Source organism: Berghia stephanieae, chromosome 4 (genome assembly GCF_034508935.2).
Source record: "Berghia stephanieae isolate SIO BIC M18660-M18661 chromosome 4, UCSD_Bste_1.3, whole genome shotgun sequence".
Taxonomy (NCBI): Eukaryota; Metazoa; Mollusca; class Gastropoda; order Nudibranchia; family Aeolidiidae; genus Berghia; species Berghia stephanieae.
The window spans coordinates 67,100,044-67,119,993 of record NC_088363.1 but is presented as its reverse complement, the minus strand read 5'-3'; the positions used below and the strand labels follow the sequence as shown (position 1 = coordinate 67,119,993).

At 34.8% G+C, this 19,950-nt stretch overlaps 1 protein-coding gene across 1 annotated transcript in view; it reads right to left on the bottom strand.

Annotated features, from left to right (window-relative positions):
• LOC144971078 (heart- and neural crest derivatives-expressed protein 2-like) overlaps positions 1-19,568 on the bottom strand; it is a 24,959-nt gene extending 5,391 nt beyond the window's left edge. Inside the window, exons 1-2 of the mRNA XM_078911426.1 lie at positions 19,372-19,568; positions 15,414-16,408 (exon numbers count right to left, since the gene is read on the bottom strand). Of these exons, the coding sequence (XP_078767552.1) occupies positions 15,414-16,265 (852 nt within the window). The 5' untranslated portion in view covers positions 16,266-16,408; positions 19,372-19,568. The remainder of the gene's footprint in view (positions 1-15,413; positions 16,409-19,371) is intronic.
• Between the last annotated feature and the right edge of the window lie 382 nt (positions 19,569-19,950).

Sequence of the window (19,950 nt, the reverse complement as noted above, 5' to 3'; positions counted from 1 at the left end):
ATTATTACCTTCTCACGCCAACATTTACAGCTCATTATCTTGTTTTAGTTCCAAAGCGTTGCAAGGATAACTTGTATATTATTATGCCGGTAGTAAAGAGTGGAAAGTGTGTGACTTGGGGGTGGGGGGAGGGGGGGGGGGAATAGTTTGGAGTAGATAAGGTCGGTAGAATTGGGACGTTAGATCAAATTATGGGACGAACATTTCATCAGAATAACAATAATAATAAATAAATAAATATATATAGATAAAAAAGGAAATAATGAATCGATAAATAAAACAAATTGATATAAATAAATAAATAAGTAAATAAAAAAGCACAATTATCTTTTTTTTTAAACTAAACAAACAAACAAACAAATACACACGCATGCACGCACGCACACACATACAGACTGGGGGATAGAGAGAGAGAGAGAGAGAGAGAGAGAGAGAGAGATAGAGAGAGAGAGAGAGAGAGAGAGAGAGAGAGAGAGAGAGAGAACAGTGACTTTGATAGACAAATACTTGACTCCGGTGCAAATTAGTATTAAGTTTCGGGCATTTTGAGTAAATTATAAACATGGTGGTAGAAATAGCTCGGCATTGTAAGGTAAACGGAGTCCTCCAACCGCTCTATATTAAACAACGTGAAAATGAGGTGAGTAGAAAATCAACTGAAGACAGTAGCGGTTAAAGACTTTTTGTAGTGATGGGAATCGAACTCTGGCCCAAACTGCTTAAGACAAAGGGTCGCATATCGGAAAAAAAAACTATCAAACAAAAATTACCGGAGAGCCAAAAAAAAAAGAAATAATATTAAACAACGCCAAAGCAAAACAAAATAAACAAAACGTTTACTCCTCTATCATTAAATCTATCAAGTCGTATAAACATTATTTATTGACTTGGAGTCACGAAACCCAGATAGAAAAATGCCGTTTGACCTAACAACCGATATGCCAGCCTTTGTCCTATGACGTCAGAATGGGGCACTCATGGCGTTACATCAGTATGGCCCAAATTCGAGTCCTAATACTGCAAAAAGAGGGCACCATTTTGAGGACAGTAAAATTCACATTTCTTCTTCTTCTTTCAGCTTTTTCCATAACGAATGTCCCATCCCCATGCATCTCGGTTCATAGCGTCATCTTCCAGTTCTTTAATACCGTCCCAGTCCAACCATCTAGTTTTGGGCGTCCCTTTATTCTCTTTCCCGCTAATTAATATCCTTCCCACGTACTCCCTCTCTCTCGTCCCTTAACATGTCCGAACCATTTCCATCTATCTTCTTTCGTCTTTATTGATAATTTCTTCACTTCAGTCAACCTTCGTGATATTTCTGGGTTTCATTCTGCCTGAGCAAGACAGTCCTCAGGGCACAGTCGAAGGCCAACGCAGAAGAGGGCACCTAAGGAAGATGTGGCTGGACAATATAAAAGAATGGACAGAGATGTCGGTTCCGGAGCTGCCACATAGGGCTGGCAACAGGCAGGCATGGAGGAAGACTGTAACTTCTGCTTCACGCAAGTCCCCCCGACGACCATCCGGTCATGGGATTGAGTGGAGTAGTGAGTGGAATTAATCATAGCCTACTTATCTGGGCTCATTGCCACTTGTACAAATCCACGAGCCTGTGTTGGACAAAACTACTAAAGAACAGAGATAGAAAGTGAAAGACGTATTTATGAATCACCCCCGCTGTGTTCTGTGACTTTAACCTGTGATCTACGACACCCATTTATGATCTTGACACTCCCACAACAAAACTACCAACACCTTTGACACGTTATGATAACATTCAAATTTCTCACAATAAATCACAATACGGTTACACAGGCTACAGTAACGATAATATGTATGGACAAATCGGCGTGGGAACTAATTTATCGTGAGCGACGGCCGATATTGCCATGGGTGTGTATAAAAGGGTTGGGGATTGAAAAGTTTATAAACACACCCGACCCGATGGAATCTGGTTCTCGTCACCTCGCTGTAGAAAATACATGACAACAATCATCTGGACCCTCTCAACACTTGGCATGTCAAGGAATTTGTTCAAATCTTCCAGTTTATCATTCGTTATTGTAGATAGATCAATAATATAATCGATTAAATTCATTTGATTACTCCACGGTAAAAGATTTGTGTACCCAGACCTGCCAACATGTGATTATGCCAATCAGGGATTTTGAGGAGCAAAATCAGGGATTTTTCATCCCAATCAGGGATATAAGGAAAATGTCGAAAAAATAAAATTGTACTCAGCAAAACTAGAAATAAACTGTATGTACAATATACGAGGAGGTCAGGATCAAACCATACTAAGTCACATGAAACAAATTGAAAAAAACTCGTTTTTGTGGTCAGTGACCAAATAAAATAAAAATTCGCAAAAAAAAAAAAAAAAAAAAAAAAAAAAAAAAAAATTCCACATTCCGGGATTATAAGCTCAATTCCGGGATTCCGGGATGGTGGCTTAAATCAGGGATAATCCCGGAAAATCCGGGATGGTTGGCAGGTCTGCATCGGTACAGTACCGATGCCACGTAATGCCTCATTTATTGATTTATTCCCTCCGACAAACCAAGTGAAACAAAATTCACATTTTCTCTCATTTGTAAGCCCCATCTTAAGCGCAAATTTCCACACCTGTGTCGAGTGTAGCAATTTGTTTTAAGAGCCATGAACTATTGATGATAGAGTTTTGCAATGGCTGCCACCCATCCGATTACTAATCATGTGTCTGCTGGGCTTGGCTTGACTTTGTTACAAACACAATTTAGCACACGTAATGCCGCTCAGCAATAAATCCTCAAGTCTTCATATTTTTTTTTAAAGCTAACATTATAAAATATTATGCGACGGAAATTCGAATCGAATCAGGTTAAGTGCTCTGTTAAATTCTGTATTTTCTATATTGATGGTCCTAAAGAAAATATATACTACAATTTAACTGGAAAAATTATTCACATTCATGATTTATTCCCGAACAATTTCCCCTGTCAAAATCAGGCGTGAGATAAAAGGGATAATGACAATGATTTTATGATTATGATTCTCTGGTTATCCGGGGTAACAACCATCCGAGGAGCCATCATTATTCAAGGGGCGAAACTCAATCCCATTGAACGAGGCAGACAAAAAAACAACAAAAAAAACAACAAAAAACCAAGGACTCAATAAGATCTGAAGGTGTCTGAACAACCGAATCGAAACGATGGGGGGAGGAGAGAGAGATCATTTTCTCCCGTTTTGTCAAAACGTCTGTCGGGAAGTGTGGAGAGATTAGCCTGCTCTGTTATCAAAACGTCCCAGAGGACGAGCTTGTGGTTGTTTTCTGACAGGAAAAGGCACAGGGGTAGCATATGTGGAGAGGAGAGTTGTTTCGATAACAATTATTGAAATCTGTCTGATTAGATATTGTCAAATTGGGTTTGTTCATGAAAACTATTGACTATATATATCGTTGCTGGAATATCACAATGGTAGATTGTAGATCCGTGGACACATTGACTGGGATTGTGTATGCTGATTGTATATTATATTATACAGAAACCCATCTATATGTGTGCGTGTGTGTGGTATCATCATCATTATCATCGTCATCATCATCATCATCATCATCATCATCATCATCATCATCATCATCATCACCACCATCATCATCATCATCATTAAATATTATTATATCATTATCATTATCATTATTATTTTAATTATTATTATTATTATTATTATTATATTATATTATTATTATTATTATTATTATTATTATTATTATCATTATTATTATTATTATTATTATTCCCATTATTGTTATTATTATTATTATCACCATCATCATAGTCATTATAATCATTATCAATCTGCTTTATCCGACATTGTAGCATAGACCTGTGTGTAAATTATACTGTTATCAGTCATAGCCGGTCTTTCAAGCCAATAAAACGGAGAACTACCTATATGAAATATACACGACTCGTAACTTATTGTTTTTATTCAATCGAATCGTCGTCGTCGCCAACTCCCCTCCCTCCCGACAAATATTTATAGCTAAGATCAATCTGGTTGAGTGTATGTCCAGCTGCCATTACGCCGGATGTCAGTCAGCCACCATGGCATCATGCCAGGGTGCTTAGCAACGATCCAAACGATGAGACCAAACCAGACATTACAACAACAACAATATAATTATCTCCCAATCGACTTAATTTCATTACGACTCCGTTATTTTTCGCGGTTTATTAATCACAGGGAAAGCAGAACTGTCTCGTGCACTTCGGGTAATTTCATTAATCCGATACGCCCCCCCCCCCCCACCACCCCCCTTCCTCCCTCCCCCTCCCACTCTCCTCATTCCCTTCCCAATTCACTCCGTCGAGCTTCCTTATCTCTGCCACTTCGTTTTAACCACCATCTCTTCGCAACCCCCCCCCCCCCCCCACTCTCTCTCTCTCTCTCTCTCTCTCTCTCTCTCTCTCTCTCTCTCTCTCTCTCGCCTCCCCCACCCCCATCTACACTTAATTTCTCTTCACCATCAGCACCAGCTCACCACCTCAGCCCCTATTTTCAATGTGTCAATGAAGGGAAAATACGGTGTTATAATGATTGAAGACAATGCCAAACGAGATGCCACTGTGGGGTGAGTCGAGGTTAAATTTGGGGTCAAGAAGTGCTCAAAATGGATGAAACATGATCAGAAAAATTGTCCAATCAATTAAAAACAGTTTCTTTGGTCTTTTAAAAAATAAAATAAAAGCTGCATCGAAGTTTAATTGATTAAGTCATTAAGTCCATAAAATAGAATTTCTCCCGATGTTATTCTATTTCAATTGACTCGAGTAAATATGCTACGCGAGTCCTAATAAATATTTTAACAATGGGGATTATAATATTATTTGATCAAGACACCCTTAAATTCCATGAGTTTTTTTGTTTTGTTTTTTTTTGTGGCCGCCAAACAGAGGGGAGTGGAGCTCGACGTGATCTTGTTTTATATTGCGCTATATCCACTAAATGTGCCCAAGCCGCTTTACAAGATCCCAAGCCAGCAGAAACATGTAATATGTAGAACGAGACACAACGCTTGTAAGGCGCTTTTACACTCTTTTCAACAGAGACAACGCTGTTACCGACCCGAGTTGTGTGAGATAATAGGAGAAAAGGGCTTTTTCCAAGGACTAATCTTTGGGGTAGAGACAATGGGGGGGGGGGGGGGCGCGAAAGATTGGGGAGGAGGATTATTTTTTAAGTCCCTGAGAGGGAGTGACAGGAACGAGAGAAGATAAATAGATAGATAGATAGATAGATAGATAGATAGATAGATAGATAGATAGATAGATAGATAGATAGATAGATAGATAGATAGATAGATAGATAGATACGACGTGAGCATAGTTGCAGATCTGATAACCGGACACACATGTGGGCTCGTTTTAATGGAAAGGAGAATAATTTGAGTATTTCTTTTACACCAATGAGACCATAACAATTTCGGTTATCAGGCCTGCAAATAAATACACGTCGCTCATATACGATTGATCAAGTTCAAAATGGATACATAGATATATCTTAAACAAAATACATAATATGTCGTATAGGGTGGTCTAGTATTACACTCGCTTTCGGACCAGAAGGTCCTGAGTTCCAGCCTCACTCGGCGCATAGTTTAGCCCATGGAAAAGACTCTTTACTCACTTTCTCTCACCGTACTCAGGTGTAAACTGAGTACCTGGCCGTTAACAACGTAACTCTGTCCGAAAAAAGTGTAATATCGCCTAACAGGCGTCATGTCTCGTCCTACATGTTAAATGTTGCTGTTTGCCAGGGACCCCTTGTAAAGCGCTTTGAGCACGTTTAGTGGATATTGCTCTATATAGATGCTCTATTTATATTTATAGCATTAAGTGTGTAGACAATATTGTTAGAATGTATAATTTGATTTACGTGCCCTCACGCAATATGCCCATCTGTCCCAAGGAAACAATCAATTGAACAGTGGGCCATCAGTTGATTACATTAATACGTTCCGCCGTCGTCTCTTAAATTGTTTGTATGTATTAATATGATTGTAGTGTTGTTTGTTTTGTTTGTTACGATTCTTTTTTTTTTTCTTTCTTTCTTTTTTTTTTTTGGGGGGGGGGGTGTTTTCTTTTGTTTTGTTGTGTTTTTTTTTTTTTTTCATTTGGTCAGACCTGAGTTCCTTGGCATAATATCTTCAGATCTTTAATTACGTTGTTCTACCTTACTCTCTCACTCACCCTCACTCACTCTCTCTCTCTCTCTCTCTCTCTCTCTCTCTCTCTCTCTCTCTCTCTCTCTCTCTCTCTTTTTTTTTTTTTTTTTTTTCTTTTTTTTTATTTTAACATCATCAGCAAAACCACCACAATCATAGTTATCATCATATTAAATCCTCCTCAACCTCCACCATCAAAACCACCACCACCATTACCTCAACCTCCATTCTCTTCCCTCCTTCTAAATTTTCTTTTCCTTTGTTAAAAATCATTACACGTATGATAATACACGGGTTGGGCGGGCGAGAGGGTGGGGTGGGGGGGGGGGTTAAATCACATTATTCGTTTTATAAAGTTTTACACGTTTTGTTACATAAAAAAAAATCTAAATCTTTACTCATCAGAGATGAAATATTTGGATATGTTGCTGCTTTCGACAAGATCACACATATCGTCACCTGCTGCTGCCTACACCAAGCATGGTTAGAAGACGTAGAAGCTTGCTTGCAATGTTGTAGAATATCATTTTAGGCTTGGCATCGAGAAATTCCCGTGTTTTATCGCTTAGGTGTATCTGATGGAAGTGAAAACAACTTCCGTCTTTTTGTTTATGATATTAGCATATAATATTATGGTTATCTTGTGGAGATAAGTTCTCTAGGAAACTCGGTTCACACAGTATCGTCGTGAGAATCCCGTGAGCTATCCTCTTGCTTATTTACTCATCCAGTTAGTTAATTACTAATCTATTAGTCGCATATTCATTCATTGGTTCATACATGCAGTCACTCATTCATTCATTCATTCATGCTTTAAACTCTATAATTCATTCGATAATATTTATTATACAGCACTTATTGTTTCACTATAAATATATTAATTATTTCATAAATTTGCACTATCGTACGATTGTTTATTCATTCATCTGGAACTGATTTATATGATAATGAATAATAATGAATAATAATAATAGTCATAATAATAATAATAATAATATAATAATAATAATAATAATAATAATAATAAAATAATAATATATAATATATTAACAATTATATTAACAATAACAAAAATAATAATGATGATGATGATAATAATAATAATAATAATAATAATAATAATAATAATAATAATAATAATAATAATATATAGTAGTAGTAGTAGTAGTAGTAGTAGTAGTAGTAGTAGTATTATATTGACTATTATTATTATTATTATTATTATTATTATTATTATTATTATTATTATTATTATTATTAATATCATAAAGCGGAGTTTATCCGGATTTCTTTAGCGTGAAATCGACAATCGCGATTGCAATTGGAAAGAACGTTAGTCAATCGCAAAGAACTTTCCGCCAGATCTAACAGACCCAACTACCCAATCACTTCTGGGTGAACAGAAGGATCGAAAGAGAAAAAAAAAAAAACCCTCAATTTCACCGGGAATCGATCTCGCTCCTTTTGCGTGCGAAGCAAGTGCTCCAACCAACTGAGCTATCCGGACCCCGTATAAAAGGTAGGAAAGGTCGGCAATGAAACATTACGCGAACTGGGTTGGTCCCGATTAATTTTGGCACTTTTACGGTTCCTGCTAATAGTTGGGCGATGAACAAGTATATCAACAGTAATCAGTTTTCTTTTTTCTTGGATTGGGGGGGGGGGGGGGGGGGGGGGGGGGGGGGGGGGGGGGGGGGGGGGCTGGTAAACGTAAACGATGGGATTGCTAGGATTTTAAGCGTGAATACATTTATTGATAATGGACCTGGTTTCGCCTTCCAGATTCGTTTATTTCATTGTCCCTATCATCAGCACCACCGTCGGCATCATCATCATCATCATCATCATCATCATCATCATCATCAATATTATTATTATTATTATTATTATTATTATTATTATTATTATTATTATTATTATTATCATCATCTTTATTATTATTATCATCATCATCATCATTGATATTATCGTCGAGGCCGTCAACACAAAGACCTATTACAATGGATATTGTTAGTATATGTATAACAATATTGAACGCATATCACTGTATATTTATTTGTGTAGCATGAATGCATATTTTTGGAGGATAAGACGGAAAGAGAGCGAGAGAGACTTTTAAAAAAAACATACTTAGGGGTGATATTCTTCTTTTGCTATTATTGTTGTTTTGGTATGTTGTTTTTTCTGGGTCTTTTTTCCCTAGTTTTTTTTTTTTTTTTTTTTTTTTTTGGGGGGGGGGGGGTGTTCTTTTCTTCTTGTCTTTTCTTTTGTTGTGCTTGGGGGGGGGGGGGTCTTCATTTGTCTCAAACAAATCGACCAATTTATCATGCTGTTGTTAAATATATACAGTACCAGCTGCAATAGACAGATAAGGAATAATGATGGCACACCAATCACAAATTCAAATTCTGCGCATTGTTATCTAATCATTTCTCCTACACTATCGTACGGTACTCTTAAACACACACACACACACACACACACACACACACACACACACACACATTTATAAAAAAATTATAGCCTGAAAACTCGTTCTTCAAACATCGATTAATTAAAGTGACCTCTCATCTTGTAAATACATACTCTAAAATCTATGAGTTCTTTAACCCTCTCCTTACCAACTACAGGAAAATCGTCACATTCGTTACGATACAACCAACATTTTTCTTATTCAAATTTCTTTTGTATATCATGAACTTTTAAGAAAATTAACAGTGTGTTGTAGAGCATGTTTTGCTAAAGAAATTATGTATCGCAGGAATTATACTGCTATTATGTCTGAGTGATAAAAAATTATTTTTGTGTTTGTTTGGTGTGAAGTTTTGGGGAAAATCCTGAAAATGGATGGTAAGGAGAGGGTTAAAGTCCCATGTTTGAGAGTAATAATTGACAATGTTAGGGTCACTTTAATCGATCGATATTTGAAGGACTGATTTTCTGCCATTTTTTAAAAAATTTGTTGTTTTTTCAAAGTGCGACAATATTCTCGTTTCCCGTTCACGAAAGACGATACTACAATGAGATGATTTATTTTGTGAATTACACGACAAAACACTTTTTTAAAACATTATTCTCCCATACTAAAAATGATATAAGTCAAATTTATAATATCGATCAAGATGACCCCCCCCCCCCTCCCCCTTCCATCTTATTAAAACTGTTCAAAAGTTTAAAGATATTTTGACGACATTTTTCCGGCCAAAATATTATTTTTAAAAACAGAGCAAAACAACAACACAACAGAGCAAATAAAAAAATATTTTTTTTTTAAATCCAAAAAAAAACAAAGACAGGACAAACAACAAATAAAAACAGATAAAAAGAAGAAAAAAAAAACAGAACGAAAAAAAAAAAACAGAACAAAAGGTTTGTCGGAGTGTAATATCAGTTTTGTGTGTGTGGCCGAGAAAAGCTTGATGGTGACGAAGGTGATTAGACACGATAAAACACTCATAAACAAACTATAAACCGATAAAAGATGTGCTGATTACAACTATATGATATCACCCTGTATCACACAGACTGCAGCGAATACATAATATATTATATGATACACTCATCTATCTACACACTATCACTTCCCAGCTCTGATCTACTCACAATTTACAATAGGAATTTTACTCTCATTTTTAAGGTTCTTTCTCACTCAACATCAGACATGACCTGCCTACTTGAAAATGTTTAAAAACTTGTCATTTTTATAAGATAAAAAAATGTAATCAATATAGTTAACTTTAATAATTAACAATTTACCTTTAACTTTACAAAGAATATTTTTTTAAAAAAACACTTCAAACTCTTTAAAATTATATAGTTTGGCATCAACTTTCATTTTGAATAAGTTCGGATGACTTAGAGATGTTAATGAACGTCTGAAATTGGAGCCAAAATTTCGTAATTCTACGACTTTTTCGTAATGGTAGGCAGTTCTGTTCAACGTTTATGATTTCAACGGTCTATCAAAATCAACTGTAGAATTGAGCGCGTCTCTCTCTCTCTCTCTCTCTCTCTCTCTCTCTCTCTCTCTCTCTCTCTCTCTCTCTCTCTCTCTCTCTCCCTCCTCTCTCTCTTCTGTGTGTGTGGGGGGGGGGGGGGGGGGGGGGGAGGGGGGGGGGGTAAGTAAGTAATGCTACCTGTCATCACGCCTTGAAGATGAAACAACTTGTTTTAAAAATATGCACATTTTAACAACAATATCTATCTATGGAGTAGATTATAACAGTCTACGTCTACTACCATTCCGAGGGCAACGAATGTCTCATCTTGGCATTTTACCCCATTCTTATAAAACATGATATCAAAATAAAATTGAATTTTAAAAAATGCTTGTTTTAACTGTTTGGTGCAAGTTGGGCAACTTATGTGAGGTTATTGAACAGATGGGGAAATTTCAAAAAGAGAAATCTTATATAGTTTCCTCTGGTGTCTTTGGACAAGATAAATTACTCACTTGATGAAAAAAAAAGAAGGGGGGGGTGGGGGGGGGGGGGAGTAGATTTAAAAGGAACGAAAGAGTCACGAACATTTCAGGAGAGCTATCTAGTACAAATCTGAAAATAAAAATATTTGATTTCGTGTGGCCTACTCTGGGGTGTGATTGTATCTTTATGAAGTGGCCGTGAATTAACGCTTCATTGGATGTAATCGAAGTGTACTTATTTGAAGGTCTCATAACCCAAATTGTTATGGACTCATTATTGTAATGGAAATACTCTTAAACCAACGCAAAAAAATAACCCAATGTCAAATCAAGCCCACAATTGCGTTTGGATAGCAGACCTGCACGTATGTGCACGTTGGATATAAATGGATATGAGGCTGTGCAGAAATGATTTTATGTAATATTCCACATACAAAAAAAAAAAAAACACATAAATATTAGATAATTTTGACAAGTCTTAGTTTTTTATTTAGTTTCTCTGGGATAAATTAAAATAATGAGAACTAATTCAAAAACTGATAGGCTGGCACCAAACGTTTATCATTAATATATTCTCCAAGGATCCAAAAAGAGTGAACAAAGTTTATATTGTCCGCATCTTTTCACTTTATAAAGCGATTGATGGCCTGCTTTTGTTGATAAACCCTCGCTTTTATTAAGTATTTCTCATTATTTATCCCAGAGAAATTAGTAGCAACTAACATTTTCCAAAACTTTTCAAATTTACTTTATTTTTTTTTAAAAGAGTATTCATTTAGCTTACTTTCCACTAAACGTGCTCAAAGCGCTTTACAATGGGTCCCTTAACCAACAGCAACACTTAACATGTTGAACAAGACATGGCGGCTCCTATTCCGCGACATTACATTTTTTGTTCAGACAGAGGCAACGCTGTTAACGGCCAGGTATTAACTTTACACCTGTGCACGGTTAGAGAATGTGAGTAAAGAGCCCTTCTCCAAGGACTCAACAATGCGCCGCTTAGAGCGGGACTCGAACCCTGGCGAGTGCCATACCGCTAAACCGCATAGCCGCACAATTATATTGATTTTTTTCATTTTTAAAAATTGTTTTTAGGAATGTTAGAAAAGCATTTTTTTTTTTTAGAGGTTTCTTGTAAAGATAGGCATAGGAAGATGATTTGAATACATTTTACTGTGTGCTCACACAAGTACATACTATCATATATAAAATATATACCTACATACACCTCCCATCACACCGGTGCTAACTCACTCGATCCCCCTCATAAATGTCATCAGAGGGCATCGGCGGGCCTAGACGTGAGTCGACAAGGAGGTCTTACCCCCTCGCGATACGTGAAAAGATTAGCTCTTACATTTATGGGGTGACAGGGAAGGAAAAACTCCTCTAAATTATCATCATCACCATCACCATCACTCACTTGATACAAAGTTCTAGAATGGGAGGGGAGGGGGAGGGTGGGGGTTCTATCGTAAATGATAATAGCCTATTAAATATTATGTTGAGCAGCCTTTATACTGATTTCTTAATTAAGGTGATAAGATAAGAAGAGAAGAAAACAAAACGATCTCTCCCTCTCTCTCTCTCTCTCTCTCTCTCTCTCTCTCTCTCTCTCTCTCTCTCTCTCTCTCTCCCCTCTCTCTCTCTCTCTCTCTCCTCTCTCTCTCTCTCTCTCAACCCCCCTTCTCTCGTCTCTCTCTCTATTTCTCTCTCTCTCTCTCTCTCTCTCTCTCTCTCTCTCTCAACCCCCCTTCCCTCGTCTCTCTCTCTCTCTCTGTGTCTCTCTCAACCCTCCATTTTCTCGTCTCTCTCTCTCTCTCTCTCTCTCTCTCTCAACACTCTATTCTCTCGTCTTTTTCTCTCTCTCTCAACCCCCCTTCTCTCGTCTCTCTCTCAATCCCCCTTCTCTCTCTCTCTCTCTCTCTCTCTCTCTCTCTCTCTCTCTCTCTCTCTCTCTCTCTGTCTGTCTGCATTGGGGTGGCCAAAACCTTTTGTCAACATATTATGCAATTTAATTTTCTGCTTCCCTCTCCTTCGTCATTTTCATCATTTCAACAAACGGCTAAATAGTACGGTATATGACCGAGAAGTCCATTTTAGCTGATTCAGAAGTCTCCTAACTGCAACCACCTGCTTTGGTGACAAATAATTAATAAATTTCCTTTATTACTCCTCTAGATATATTCTCTTTGTGGCCTGTCTCGAGAGAAGAGCAAGATAGCCAATATCGGGCGTCAGTCAGCAGGTTTTTAACGGAGGGTAAAAAACAAAAAACAAACCCGAGATGGTGATAGGGGTGGGAGGGGAGAGAGAGAGAGAGAGAGAGAGAGAGAGAGAGAGAGAGAGAGAGAGAGAGAGAGAGAGGCTTAAGACCATGCACTTTGAGTATAAGGCCCATGCCTTATCCACTTGGCCAGTAGGTAAAAAAAAACGGTTAGATTTCTTTTTTTTATGTGATGTTTTTCTTTTCTTTTAGTAGTTTTTGTTGTTGACTAATTTTATTTATTTATGTACATATTTATATTTTCATCTTTATTTATATTATCATTATCATGATTATTATTATTATTATTATTATTATTATTATTATTATTATTATTATTATTATTATTATTATTATTATCATTATTGTTATGACCATTATCTTATCGATCATTATTATCATTATTATATATTATTATCATTATTATTATTATTATTATTATTATATTATTATTATTATTATTATTATTATTATTATTATTATTATATATTATTATTATTATATATTATTATTATTTATTATTATTATTATTTATTATTATTATTATTATTATTATTATTATTATTATTATTATTATTATTATTATTATTATTATTATTATTATTATTATTATTATTATTATATTATTATTATTATATTATTATTATTATTATTATTATTATTATTATTATTATTATTATTATTATTATTATTATTATTATTATTATTATTATTATTATTATTATTATTATTATTATTATTATCCCAATTCGAAAACTTCTCAGGTACTGGTATCATATTTTCATTTTAAACAAATTATTTTAAAAACTCTTATAATATTTTATCATTCGATGCTGTTGTTATCTAACATCAACATTGTTACGGCTTGCTTTGTGTCAGATTTAGTTCGACATTTATGTTACAAAACACCTGTTTCTTTGTGTGTGAATGTGTGTGTGTGTGTGTGTGTGAATGTGTGTGTGTGTGAATGTGTGTGTGTGTGTGTTTATTGTGTTCTGACTCTTTATCCCCATTATTGGATTCAATAGTCTGATGTCACGTCGCCCAGCAAGAACGGCCATCTTGGTTCTAAACAAAGAAAATCGGTACTTTTTATTTTTCATGCTGGCTAGAACTTTTCATGTCTTGTGATCAGAATGTATAAAAGTCAAAACATGATCAGATTTATAATGGGTTTTTTTTTTCCTCTGGATACTCTTTTATGCTCGTCGGAGAAATATTTCATAAGGGCGTCCGCCTTTGTTCCGATAGTTTAGAGCCAGTTATTAAGTTACCATGCGTCATTACGAGGGAAGTGACGTTACCTAACAGAACATGGTCGTACTGGGAAAATACACATTTTATTTTATAAAAGAATTCGGCCAGAAAACGAATTCCTTTCGATATCGATTGAAATGACCCACATCTTGTCCCAAGAAAAATAATTAATGAATAAATAAATAAAAATATAAACCTCTTGAACCTGGAACCTTTGAAGTCCCAGGTTTGAGAGATACTGACAAGACGATAGGCATTTTAATTGATCGATTTTTTAGAAGGACTGGAATTCTTGTCAAAAAATTCTTTTTAAAAAAAATAATAATCTTATGTTGTTGTTTTTTTTTTTTTTTTTTTTTTTTTTTTTTTTTTTTTTTTTTAGAGCACGGTAGAACGTTTAACCCACTTCATTGTTACTGTCATTACGTGTTGATATTTAACCCTTTCATAGCGAGAGTTAAATTTCACCCAGAACAAAATCGAATCGCTTCATTGAGTGGGTCATAACTTCAGAGACTTCACCAAGACAGCATCTGTAAAAGCCCAATTATATTTACATCGTAGTTGCTGCTCCCTTGGTAAATGCGATATGATTAATTATGCCAGGTTAGACATATCAAAACGCGTCCGTAAAGAGTTAATGTATTTCATTGTTTTAAATTGTAGTAGCTTATGATAGCATGACCTACAACGTCTTTTAATAAATTTATGAATTATTGTGAAGCGTATTGAACGTGTTGCATCAGTAGGAAAACGGTAAATGTCAAAATCTATTTTATTTTCAAGCGTTCAATACTGCCATATGTCAGCGATACAGTACAAAAGGAGCATTATTATTATTATTATTATTATTACTATTATTATTATTATTATTATTATTATTATTATTATTATTATTATTATTATCATCATCATTGTTATTATTATTATTGTCTTAAGGACTATGATTCGAACCTTGGACCTTTCGATCCCTATACTAATGCTTCGTTGGATTAACCCTCTCCTTACCAACCAGAGGAATATCGTCACATTCGTTACGATCCAACACAGCACTTTAATCATTCATATTTCTTGTAGAGTTCATTTAGCTGATCAATATTATTTATGCATAGAATGTATTTGTTGTTTTTCTGTTTGAGTAAGAAAAAACTAGTTTTGTGTTGGATGGGTGTGAAATTATGAGGGAAATTCTGAAAATGGTTGGTAAGGAAAGGGTTAAATCATGTACGAAAAAAAAATTAACTTACCGATTCTCGTTTCCTTAATTTGTCATCACTTCTATCATAGATTCCATTCCGACCATGGATGTTCATCCCAGAGATGACAGAACTGGAGTCTGTCTTCAGACCACACTCTACACCAGAGACTTGAGAGGAAAGGACACTACTGGACGTTGTTCCGGGTGGCTTCTTGGTCAAGTCAGCTTTAAATCCTGTCCTGGTCATGTTATCGGGTTCATCTTTTGACAAAATATCCATGAGATACGAAATGTAACTGGTAGCGAGTCGTAATGTTTTAATTTTGGACAATTTTGTATCTGAAGGAACATTTGGTATGCAGCCGCGAAGCTGAGAAAAAGCATTGTTGATGCTTAGAGTTCTTCTGCGTTCTTTTTTGTTTGCTGTAACTCTTCGTTTGATACAACGAATTGGAACGCCGTTTTCGTACTGGATGAAAGATTGGTAAGGTGTACCTCCGGGTGAACTGCTAGCTGGAGGTCCAAAACTGTGGTATCCATCGGGTATATGTCCAGAGACTGTCGGGATATCCGTGTGTGGTGTGAGCATCCAGTTGGGAAAGTATCCACCAGCAGCTACAGCCGCTGCTGCTGTTGCTGCTGTATGTCCTGTTACCGCTGTAGCTGCTGCTGCGTCGTGTTGGTGAGGATGGTGCTGGTGGTATGGATCGGGATAGCGAGGCATTTGGTGGGTGGCGTAGGTGTTGTAGACGTCGTGGGGGGATGGAGAAGGCATGCCGCCATTTTGAAGGGGATGATGGGGTGACGGGTGATGGTGATGGGGATGGTAACTATGCGGGGTTTGTGGATGATGTGGGTGGTGCTGGGGGTAGCTTTGGGGATATCCTCCTACGAGGCTCATGGTGAGATTCTTTGAAGCCTTTGAAATAAAGTTGTGTTGGAAATTCAAATTTGCTCTCTTGTTTAATGGTGCAGAATATATTTTAGGTCTTTAACCATGTGTCAAATATGATGGTGACACAAGACAGAGAATCAACAAGGTGACTGAAACGAGAAATATAAACAAGGGAAAATTGATGATGATCACATTGTTCTTGTTTGCTTCAGTAAACTGATTATCAAGTGTCTGGGAGTAGGTTGTGAGTAAACAAGTGATTGATTGGCTTCATGGTCAGTATTATTATTATTATTATTATTATTATTTATTATTATTATTATTATATTATTATTATATATTATTATTATTATTTATTATTATCATTATTATTATAGATATCATTATTATTATTATAGGTATCATTATTATTATTATAGGTATCATTATTATTATTATAGGTATCATTATTATATTATAGGTATCATTATTTTATTATTATTATTATTATTATTATTATTATTATTATTATTATTATTATTATTATCATCATCATCATCAATGTGATAATTATTATCATTATTATTTTATGATTTATTTTTCTATCTATCTATATAAACAATCCATTTATTTTTATCATTATTATTATGATTATTACTATTATTATTATTATTATTATTATTATTATCATTATTATTATTATATTATATTATCATTATTATTATTATATATTCATTATATTATATATTATTTCATGATGTGCAGGAACTGATAAAGATAGAAACCTTAGGCTTTCTTGAATGGTGTGCATAATTTATCAATTGCTTTTCTTTTATCATTGTTTTTTTCTTTTTCTTTTTCTTGTTCTTGTTTGTTTTGTTTCATAATAGTCGAGTGCAAAACACCCTTTTATCAAGTTTAGTATGGGCATAAATAAATAACATTAAAAATAATTGTCTTTCATTGTTTATGAAGCGGTTGATTATCTGCATATAATGTGGCTGGTGTATCGAGCAAACAATAAAAATAATAATAATAATAATAATAATAATAATAATAATAATAATAATAATAATAATAATAATAATAATAATAATAATAATAATAATAATAATAATAATAATAATAGGCATGCAAATAATTTTGATAACATCATTATTGAAAAAATCAATTATTTGAATTAATTTTAAAATGAGTAAAAACACATATGAATAAATAAAAGAGCAAATATCAAATAAATGTAAAGACAGATATATAAAACCATGAAAAGTTTCTTTTTATTAATAAATCAATAATGAATAGATGAATAAATATTTTTTAAAATTAAGTTATAAATAAAATAAACGTCTATAAACATTAGCTTGACTTATCTAAAGATAGTCTATATTCGTCTTTTTTATTGTTATAATTTTTTTAAAAATCAGAACTGTCAAATAAGAGTGATAAGGAAAATCAAGCCACATGTCATGTTATCAATATTATCGTCATTATGTGTATCCTATCATGACATTTACAATAAATGGCGATGTAAGATGATGAATTTAACCAAATACAATACAATATTGAACCAAAATTACTCATAAATTAAACCGAGAATGGCATAAAGTTTATACCCAATCAAACAAACAAAATGCTTTCCGAAATTCCACATAATTGGCCCTGCTATCCAATTATCTAGGTTAGACAAGGGGGTGGGGGGGGGGGGGGGGGGGGGTAAAGGATAAAGAAACATGTTCGTTTTCATACGATTGTGATGACGCATCGGACTGTCGTCATCCGTGACATTTTTAATAATAATGTGAGAAAATATGAAAGATGAAAATGGGAGCGATCTGTACCTTCTCAGATTTTCCTCCAATCAATCGCCTTCGATCACACGATTCGTGGCTTTCCAGGGACTGGATATTCATTACTAAATGATGTAAACACGCTGCTTTGTTTAACCTCCTCTTTACCACCCATAGGAAAATCGCCACATACGTTACGGTGCAGTCAACATTTTTACTCATTTTGATTTCTTTTATAGATACATCATAATATTTGAAGAAAAATGTTTGCTATAGTTCAAGTATATTAACACTGTGAAGATCGTTTAGCAGAAAAAATATGTTATAGCAAGAACTAGATAACAGCTTTTGTGCTTGAGTGAAATAAATCTATTTTTGTTTTGGATGGGTGTGAAGTTTTTAGGGAAAATCCGAAAAATTCCTGGTCAGGAGAGAGAGCTAATACATTATGTAAACACGCTGCTTTGTCTAAGGTGCAATCATTCCCATGGATCCAGCTGAACAAAATGACATATTGTGATTTGGATATTTCAAAAACTGTAAATACTTTATATCTAGACTTCTACGATACAAGTTATTTTGAGCACATTTTGCAATGTGACCATTGTTTTAGTTCAAGTTCAACGTCTTTATCTGCAAAAGGCGGATTGCCCATCACTGCAGATTTTATACAATTATGTGGTAACTTTCTCCATTATTCTGTTATTGAGTTGGAAGATAAATGTTTGATAAATGTTTAATAATTGACTCTCGAATACATGGAAAAAAATAAAGATCGTCCCCATTGGATTGAAAATATATCGAGACTAGAAAACTAATCACAGATCGTAGACATCGAACCTGTTTACAATCATTCTTATCAGTACATATATCCTATTGTATAATATACAAAACAAAGATATAGATTAAAATAAAAATTTATAATAATAATAATAATAATAATAATAATAATAATAATAATAATAATAATAATAATAATAATAATAAAATAATAATAATAATAATAATAATAATAATAATAATAATAATAATATATGAACTCACTTTTCTCCGACTAGTGATCTCAATTAACAGACAACACATGAAAAGCCCCAAATATTTTCACACCAACCACAATAATGCCACAAAGGCATATCTAGCAGATTTATAACATTTGGTTATTTATATCAAATACTCACAATTTAAAAAATGAAACCTTATCTTTTACATCTCCCTCATTCGACTTGTGACCTCCATCATAGAGATAACACAACAAACCCTCGAATATGTTCATATCAACTTTAATATTACAAAGATATGAATTGATAATAGCTATAATAGTAATAATTTAAAAAATAAAATCCTACCTTTCTCATCTTCCTTATTCGACTTGAGATCTTTTAGGAGGGACAACAAAATCTGTCGATGTAAAATGGTAGCCGTAAAGATATCGTTTACTTCCAAGACATTCAAAGTCCGAACGGCCAATAATTTATTCTGACAGAAATGAACAGCTCTCGGAGACGGCCATTGCTTCCAACAATCATACGGTTGAATATCTCAAATCAAATTTGTTGAAAATAGAAACCCTCTGAGGGAATTTGTAGCACGTGCACTTGTTGTGACGTCACGACGGCTGCACACGGCTCGGCCAATCAAACATCGATCTCACTTATTTACGCCACCCTCCGGGGGATTAAGTACCGCCCATATCGGTTTGCAAAGCCCCGCCCAACGTCTGTTCTGGTGTCGGAAGAATGGATAACGAGCGCATACTCACGTTCTGTGTGTGCAATGTGTCTGCGTGTCCGCGCGTGTGTGTGGGTATGTATGTATGTATGTGTATGTGTGTGTGTGTGTGTGTGTGTGTGTGTGTCTAAAACGACAGCATGCCCATCACACTTGCTTCCCGTCATGGGTGTTTTCTTGGGGCTTACGGCGGAGAA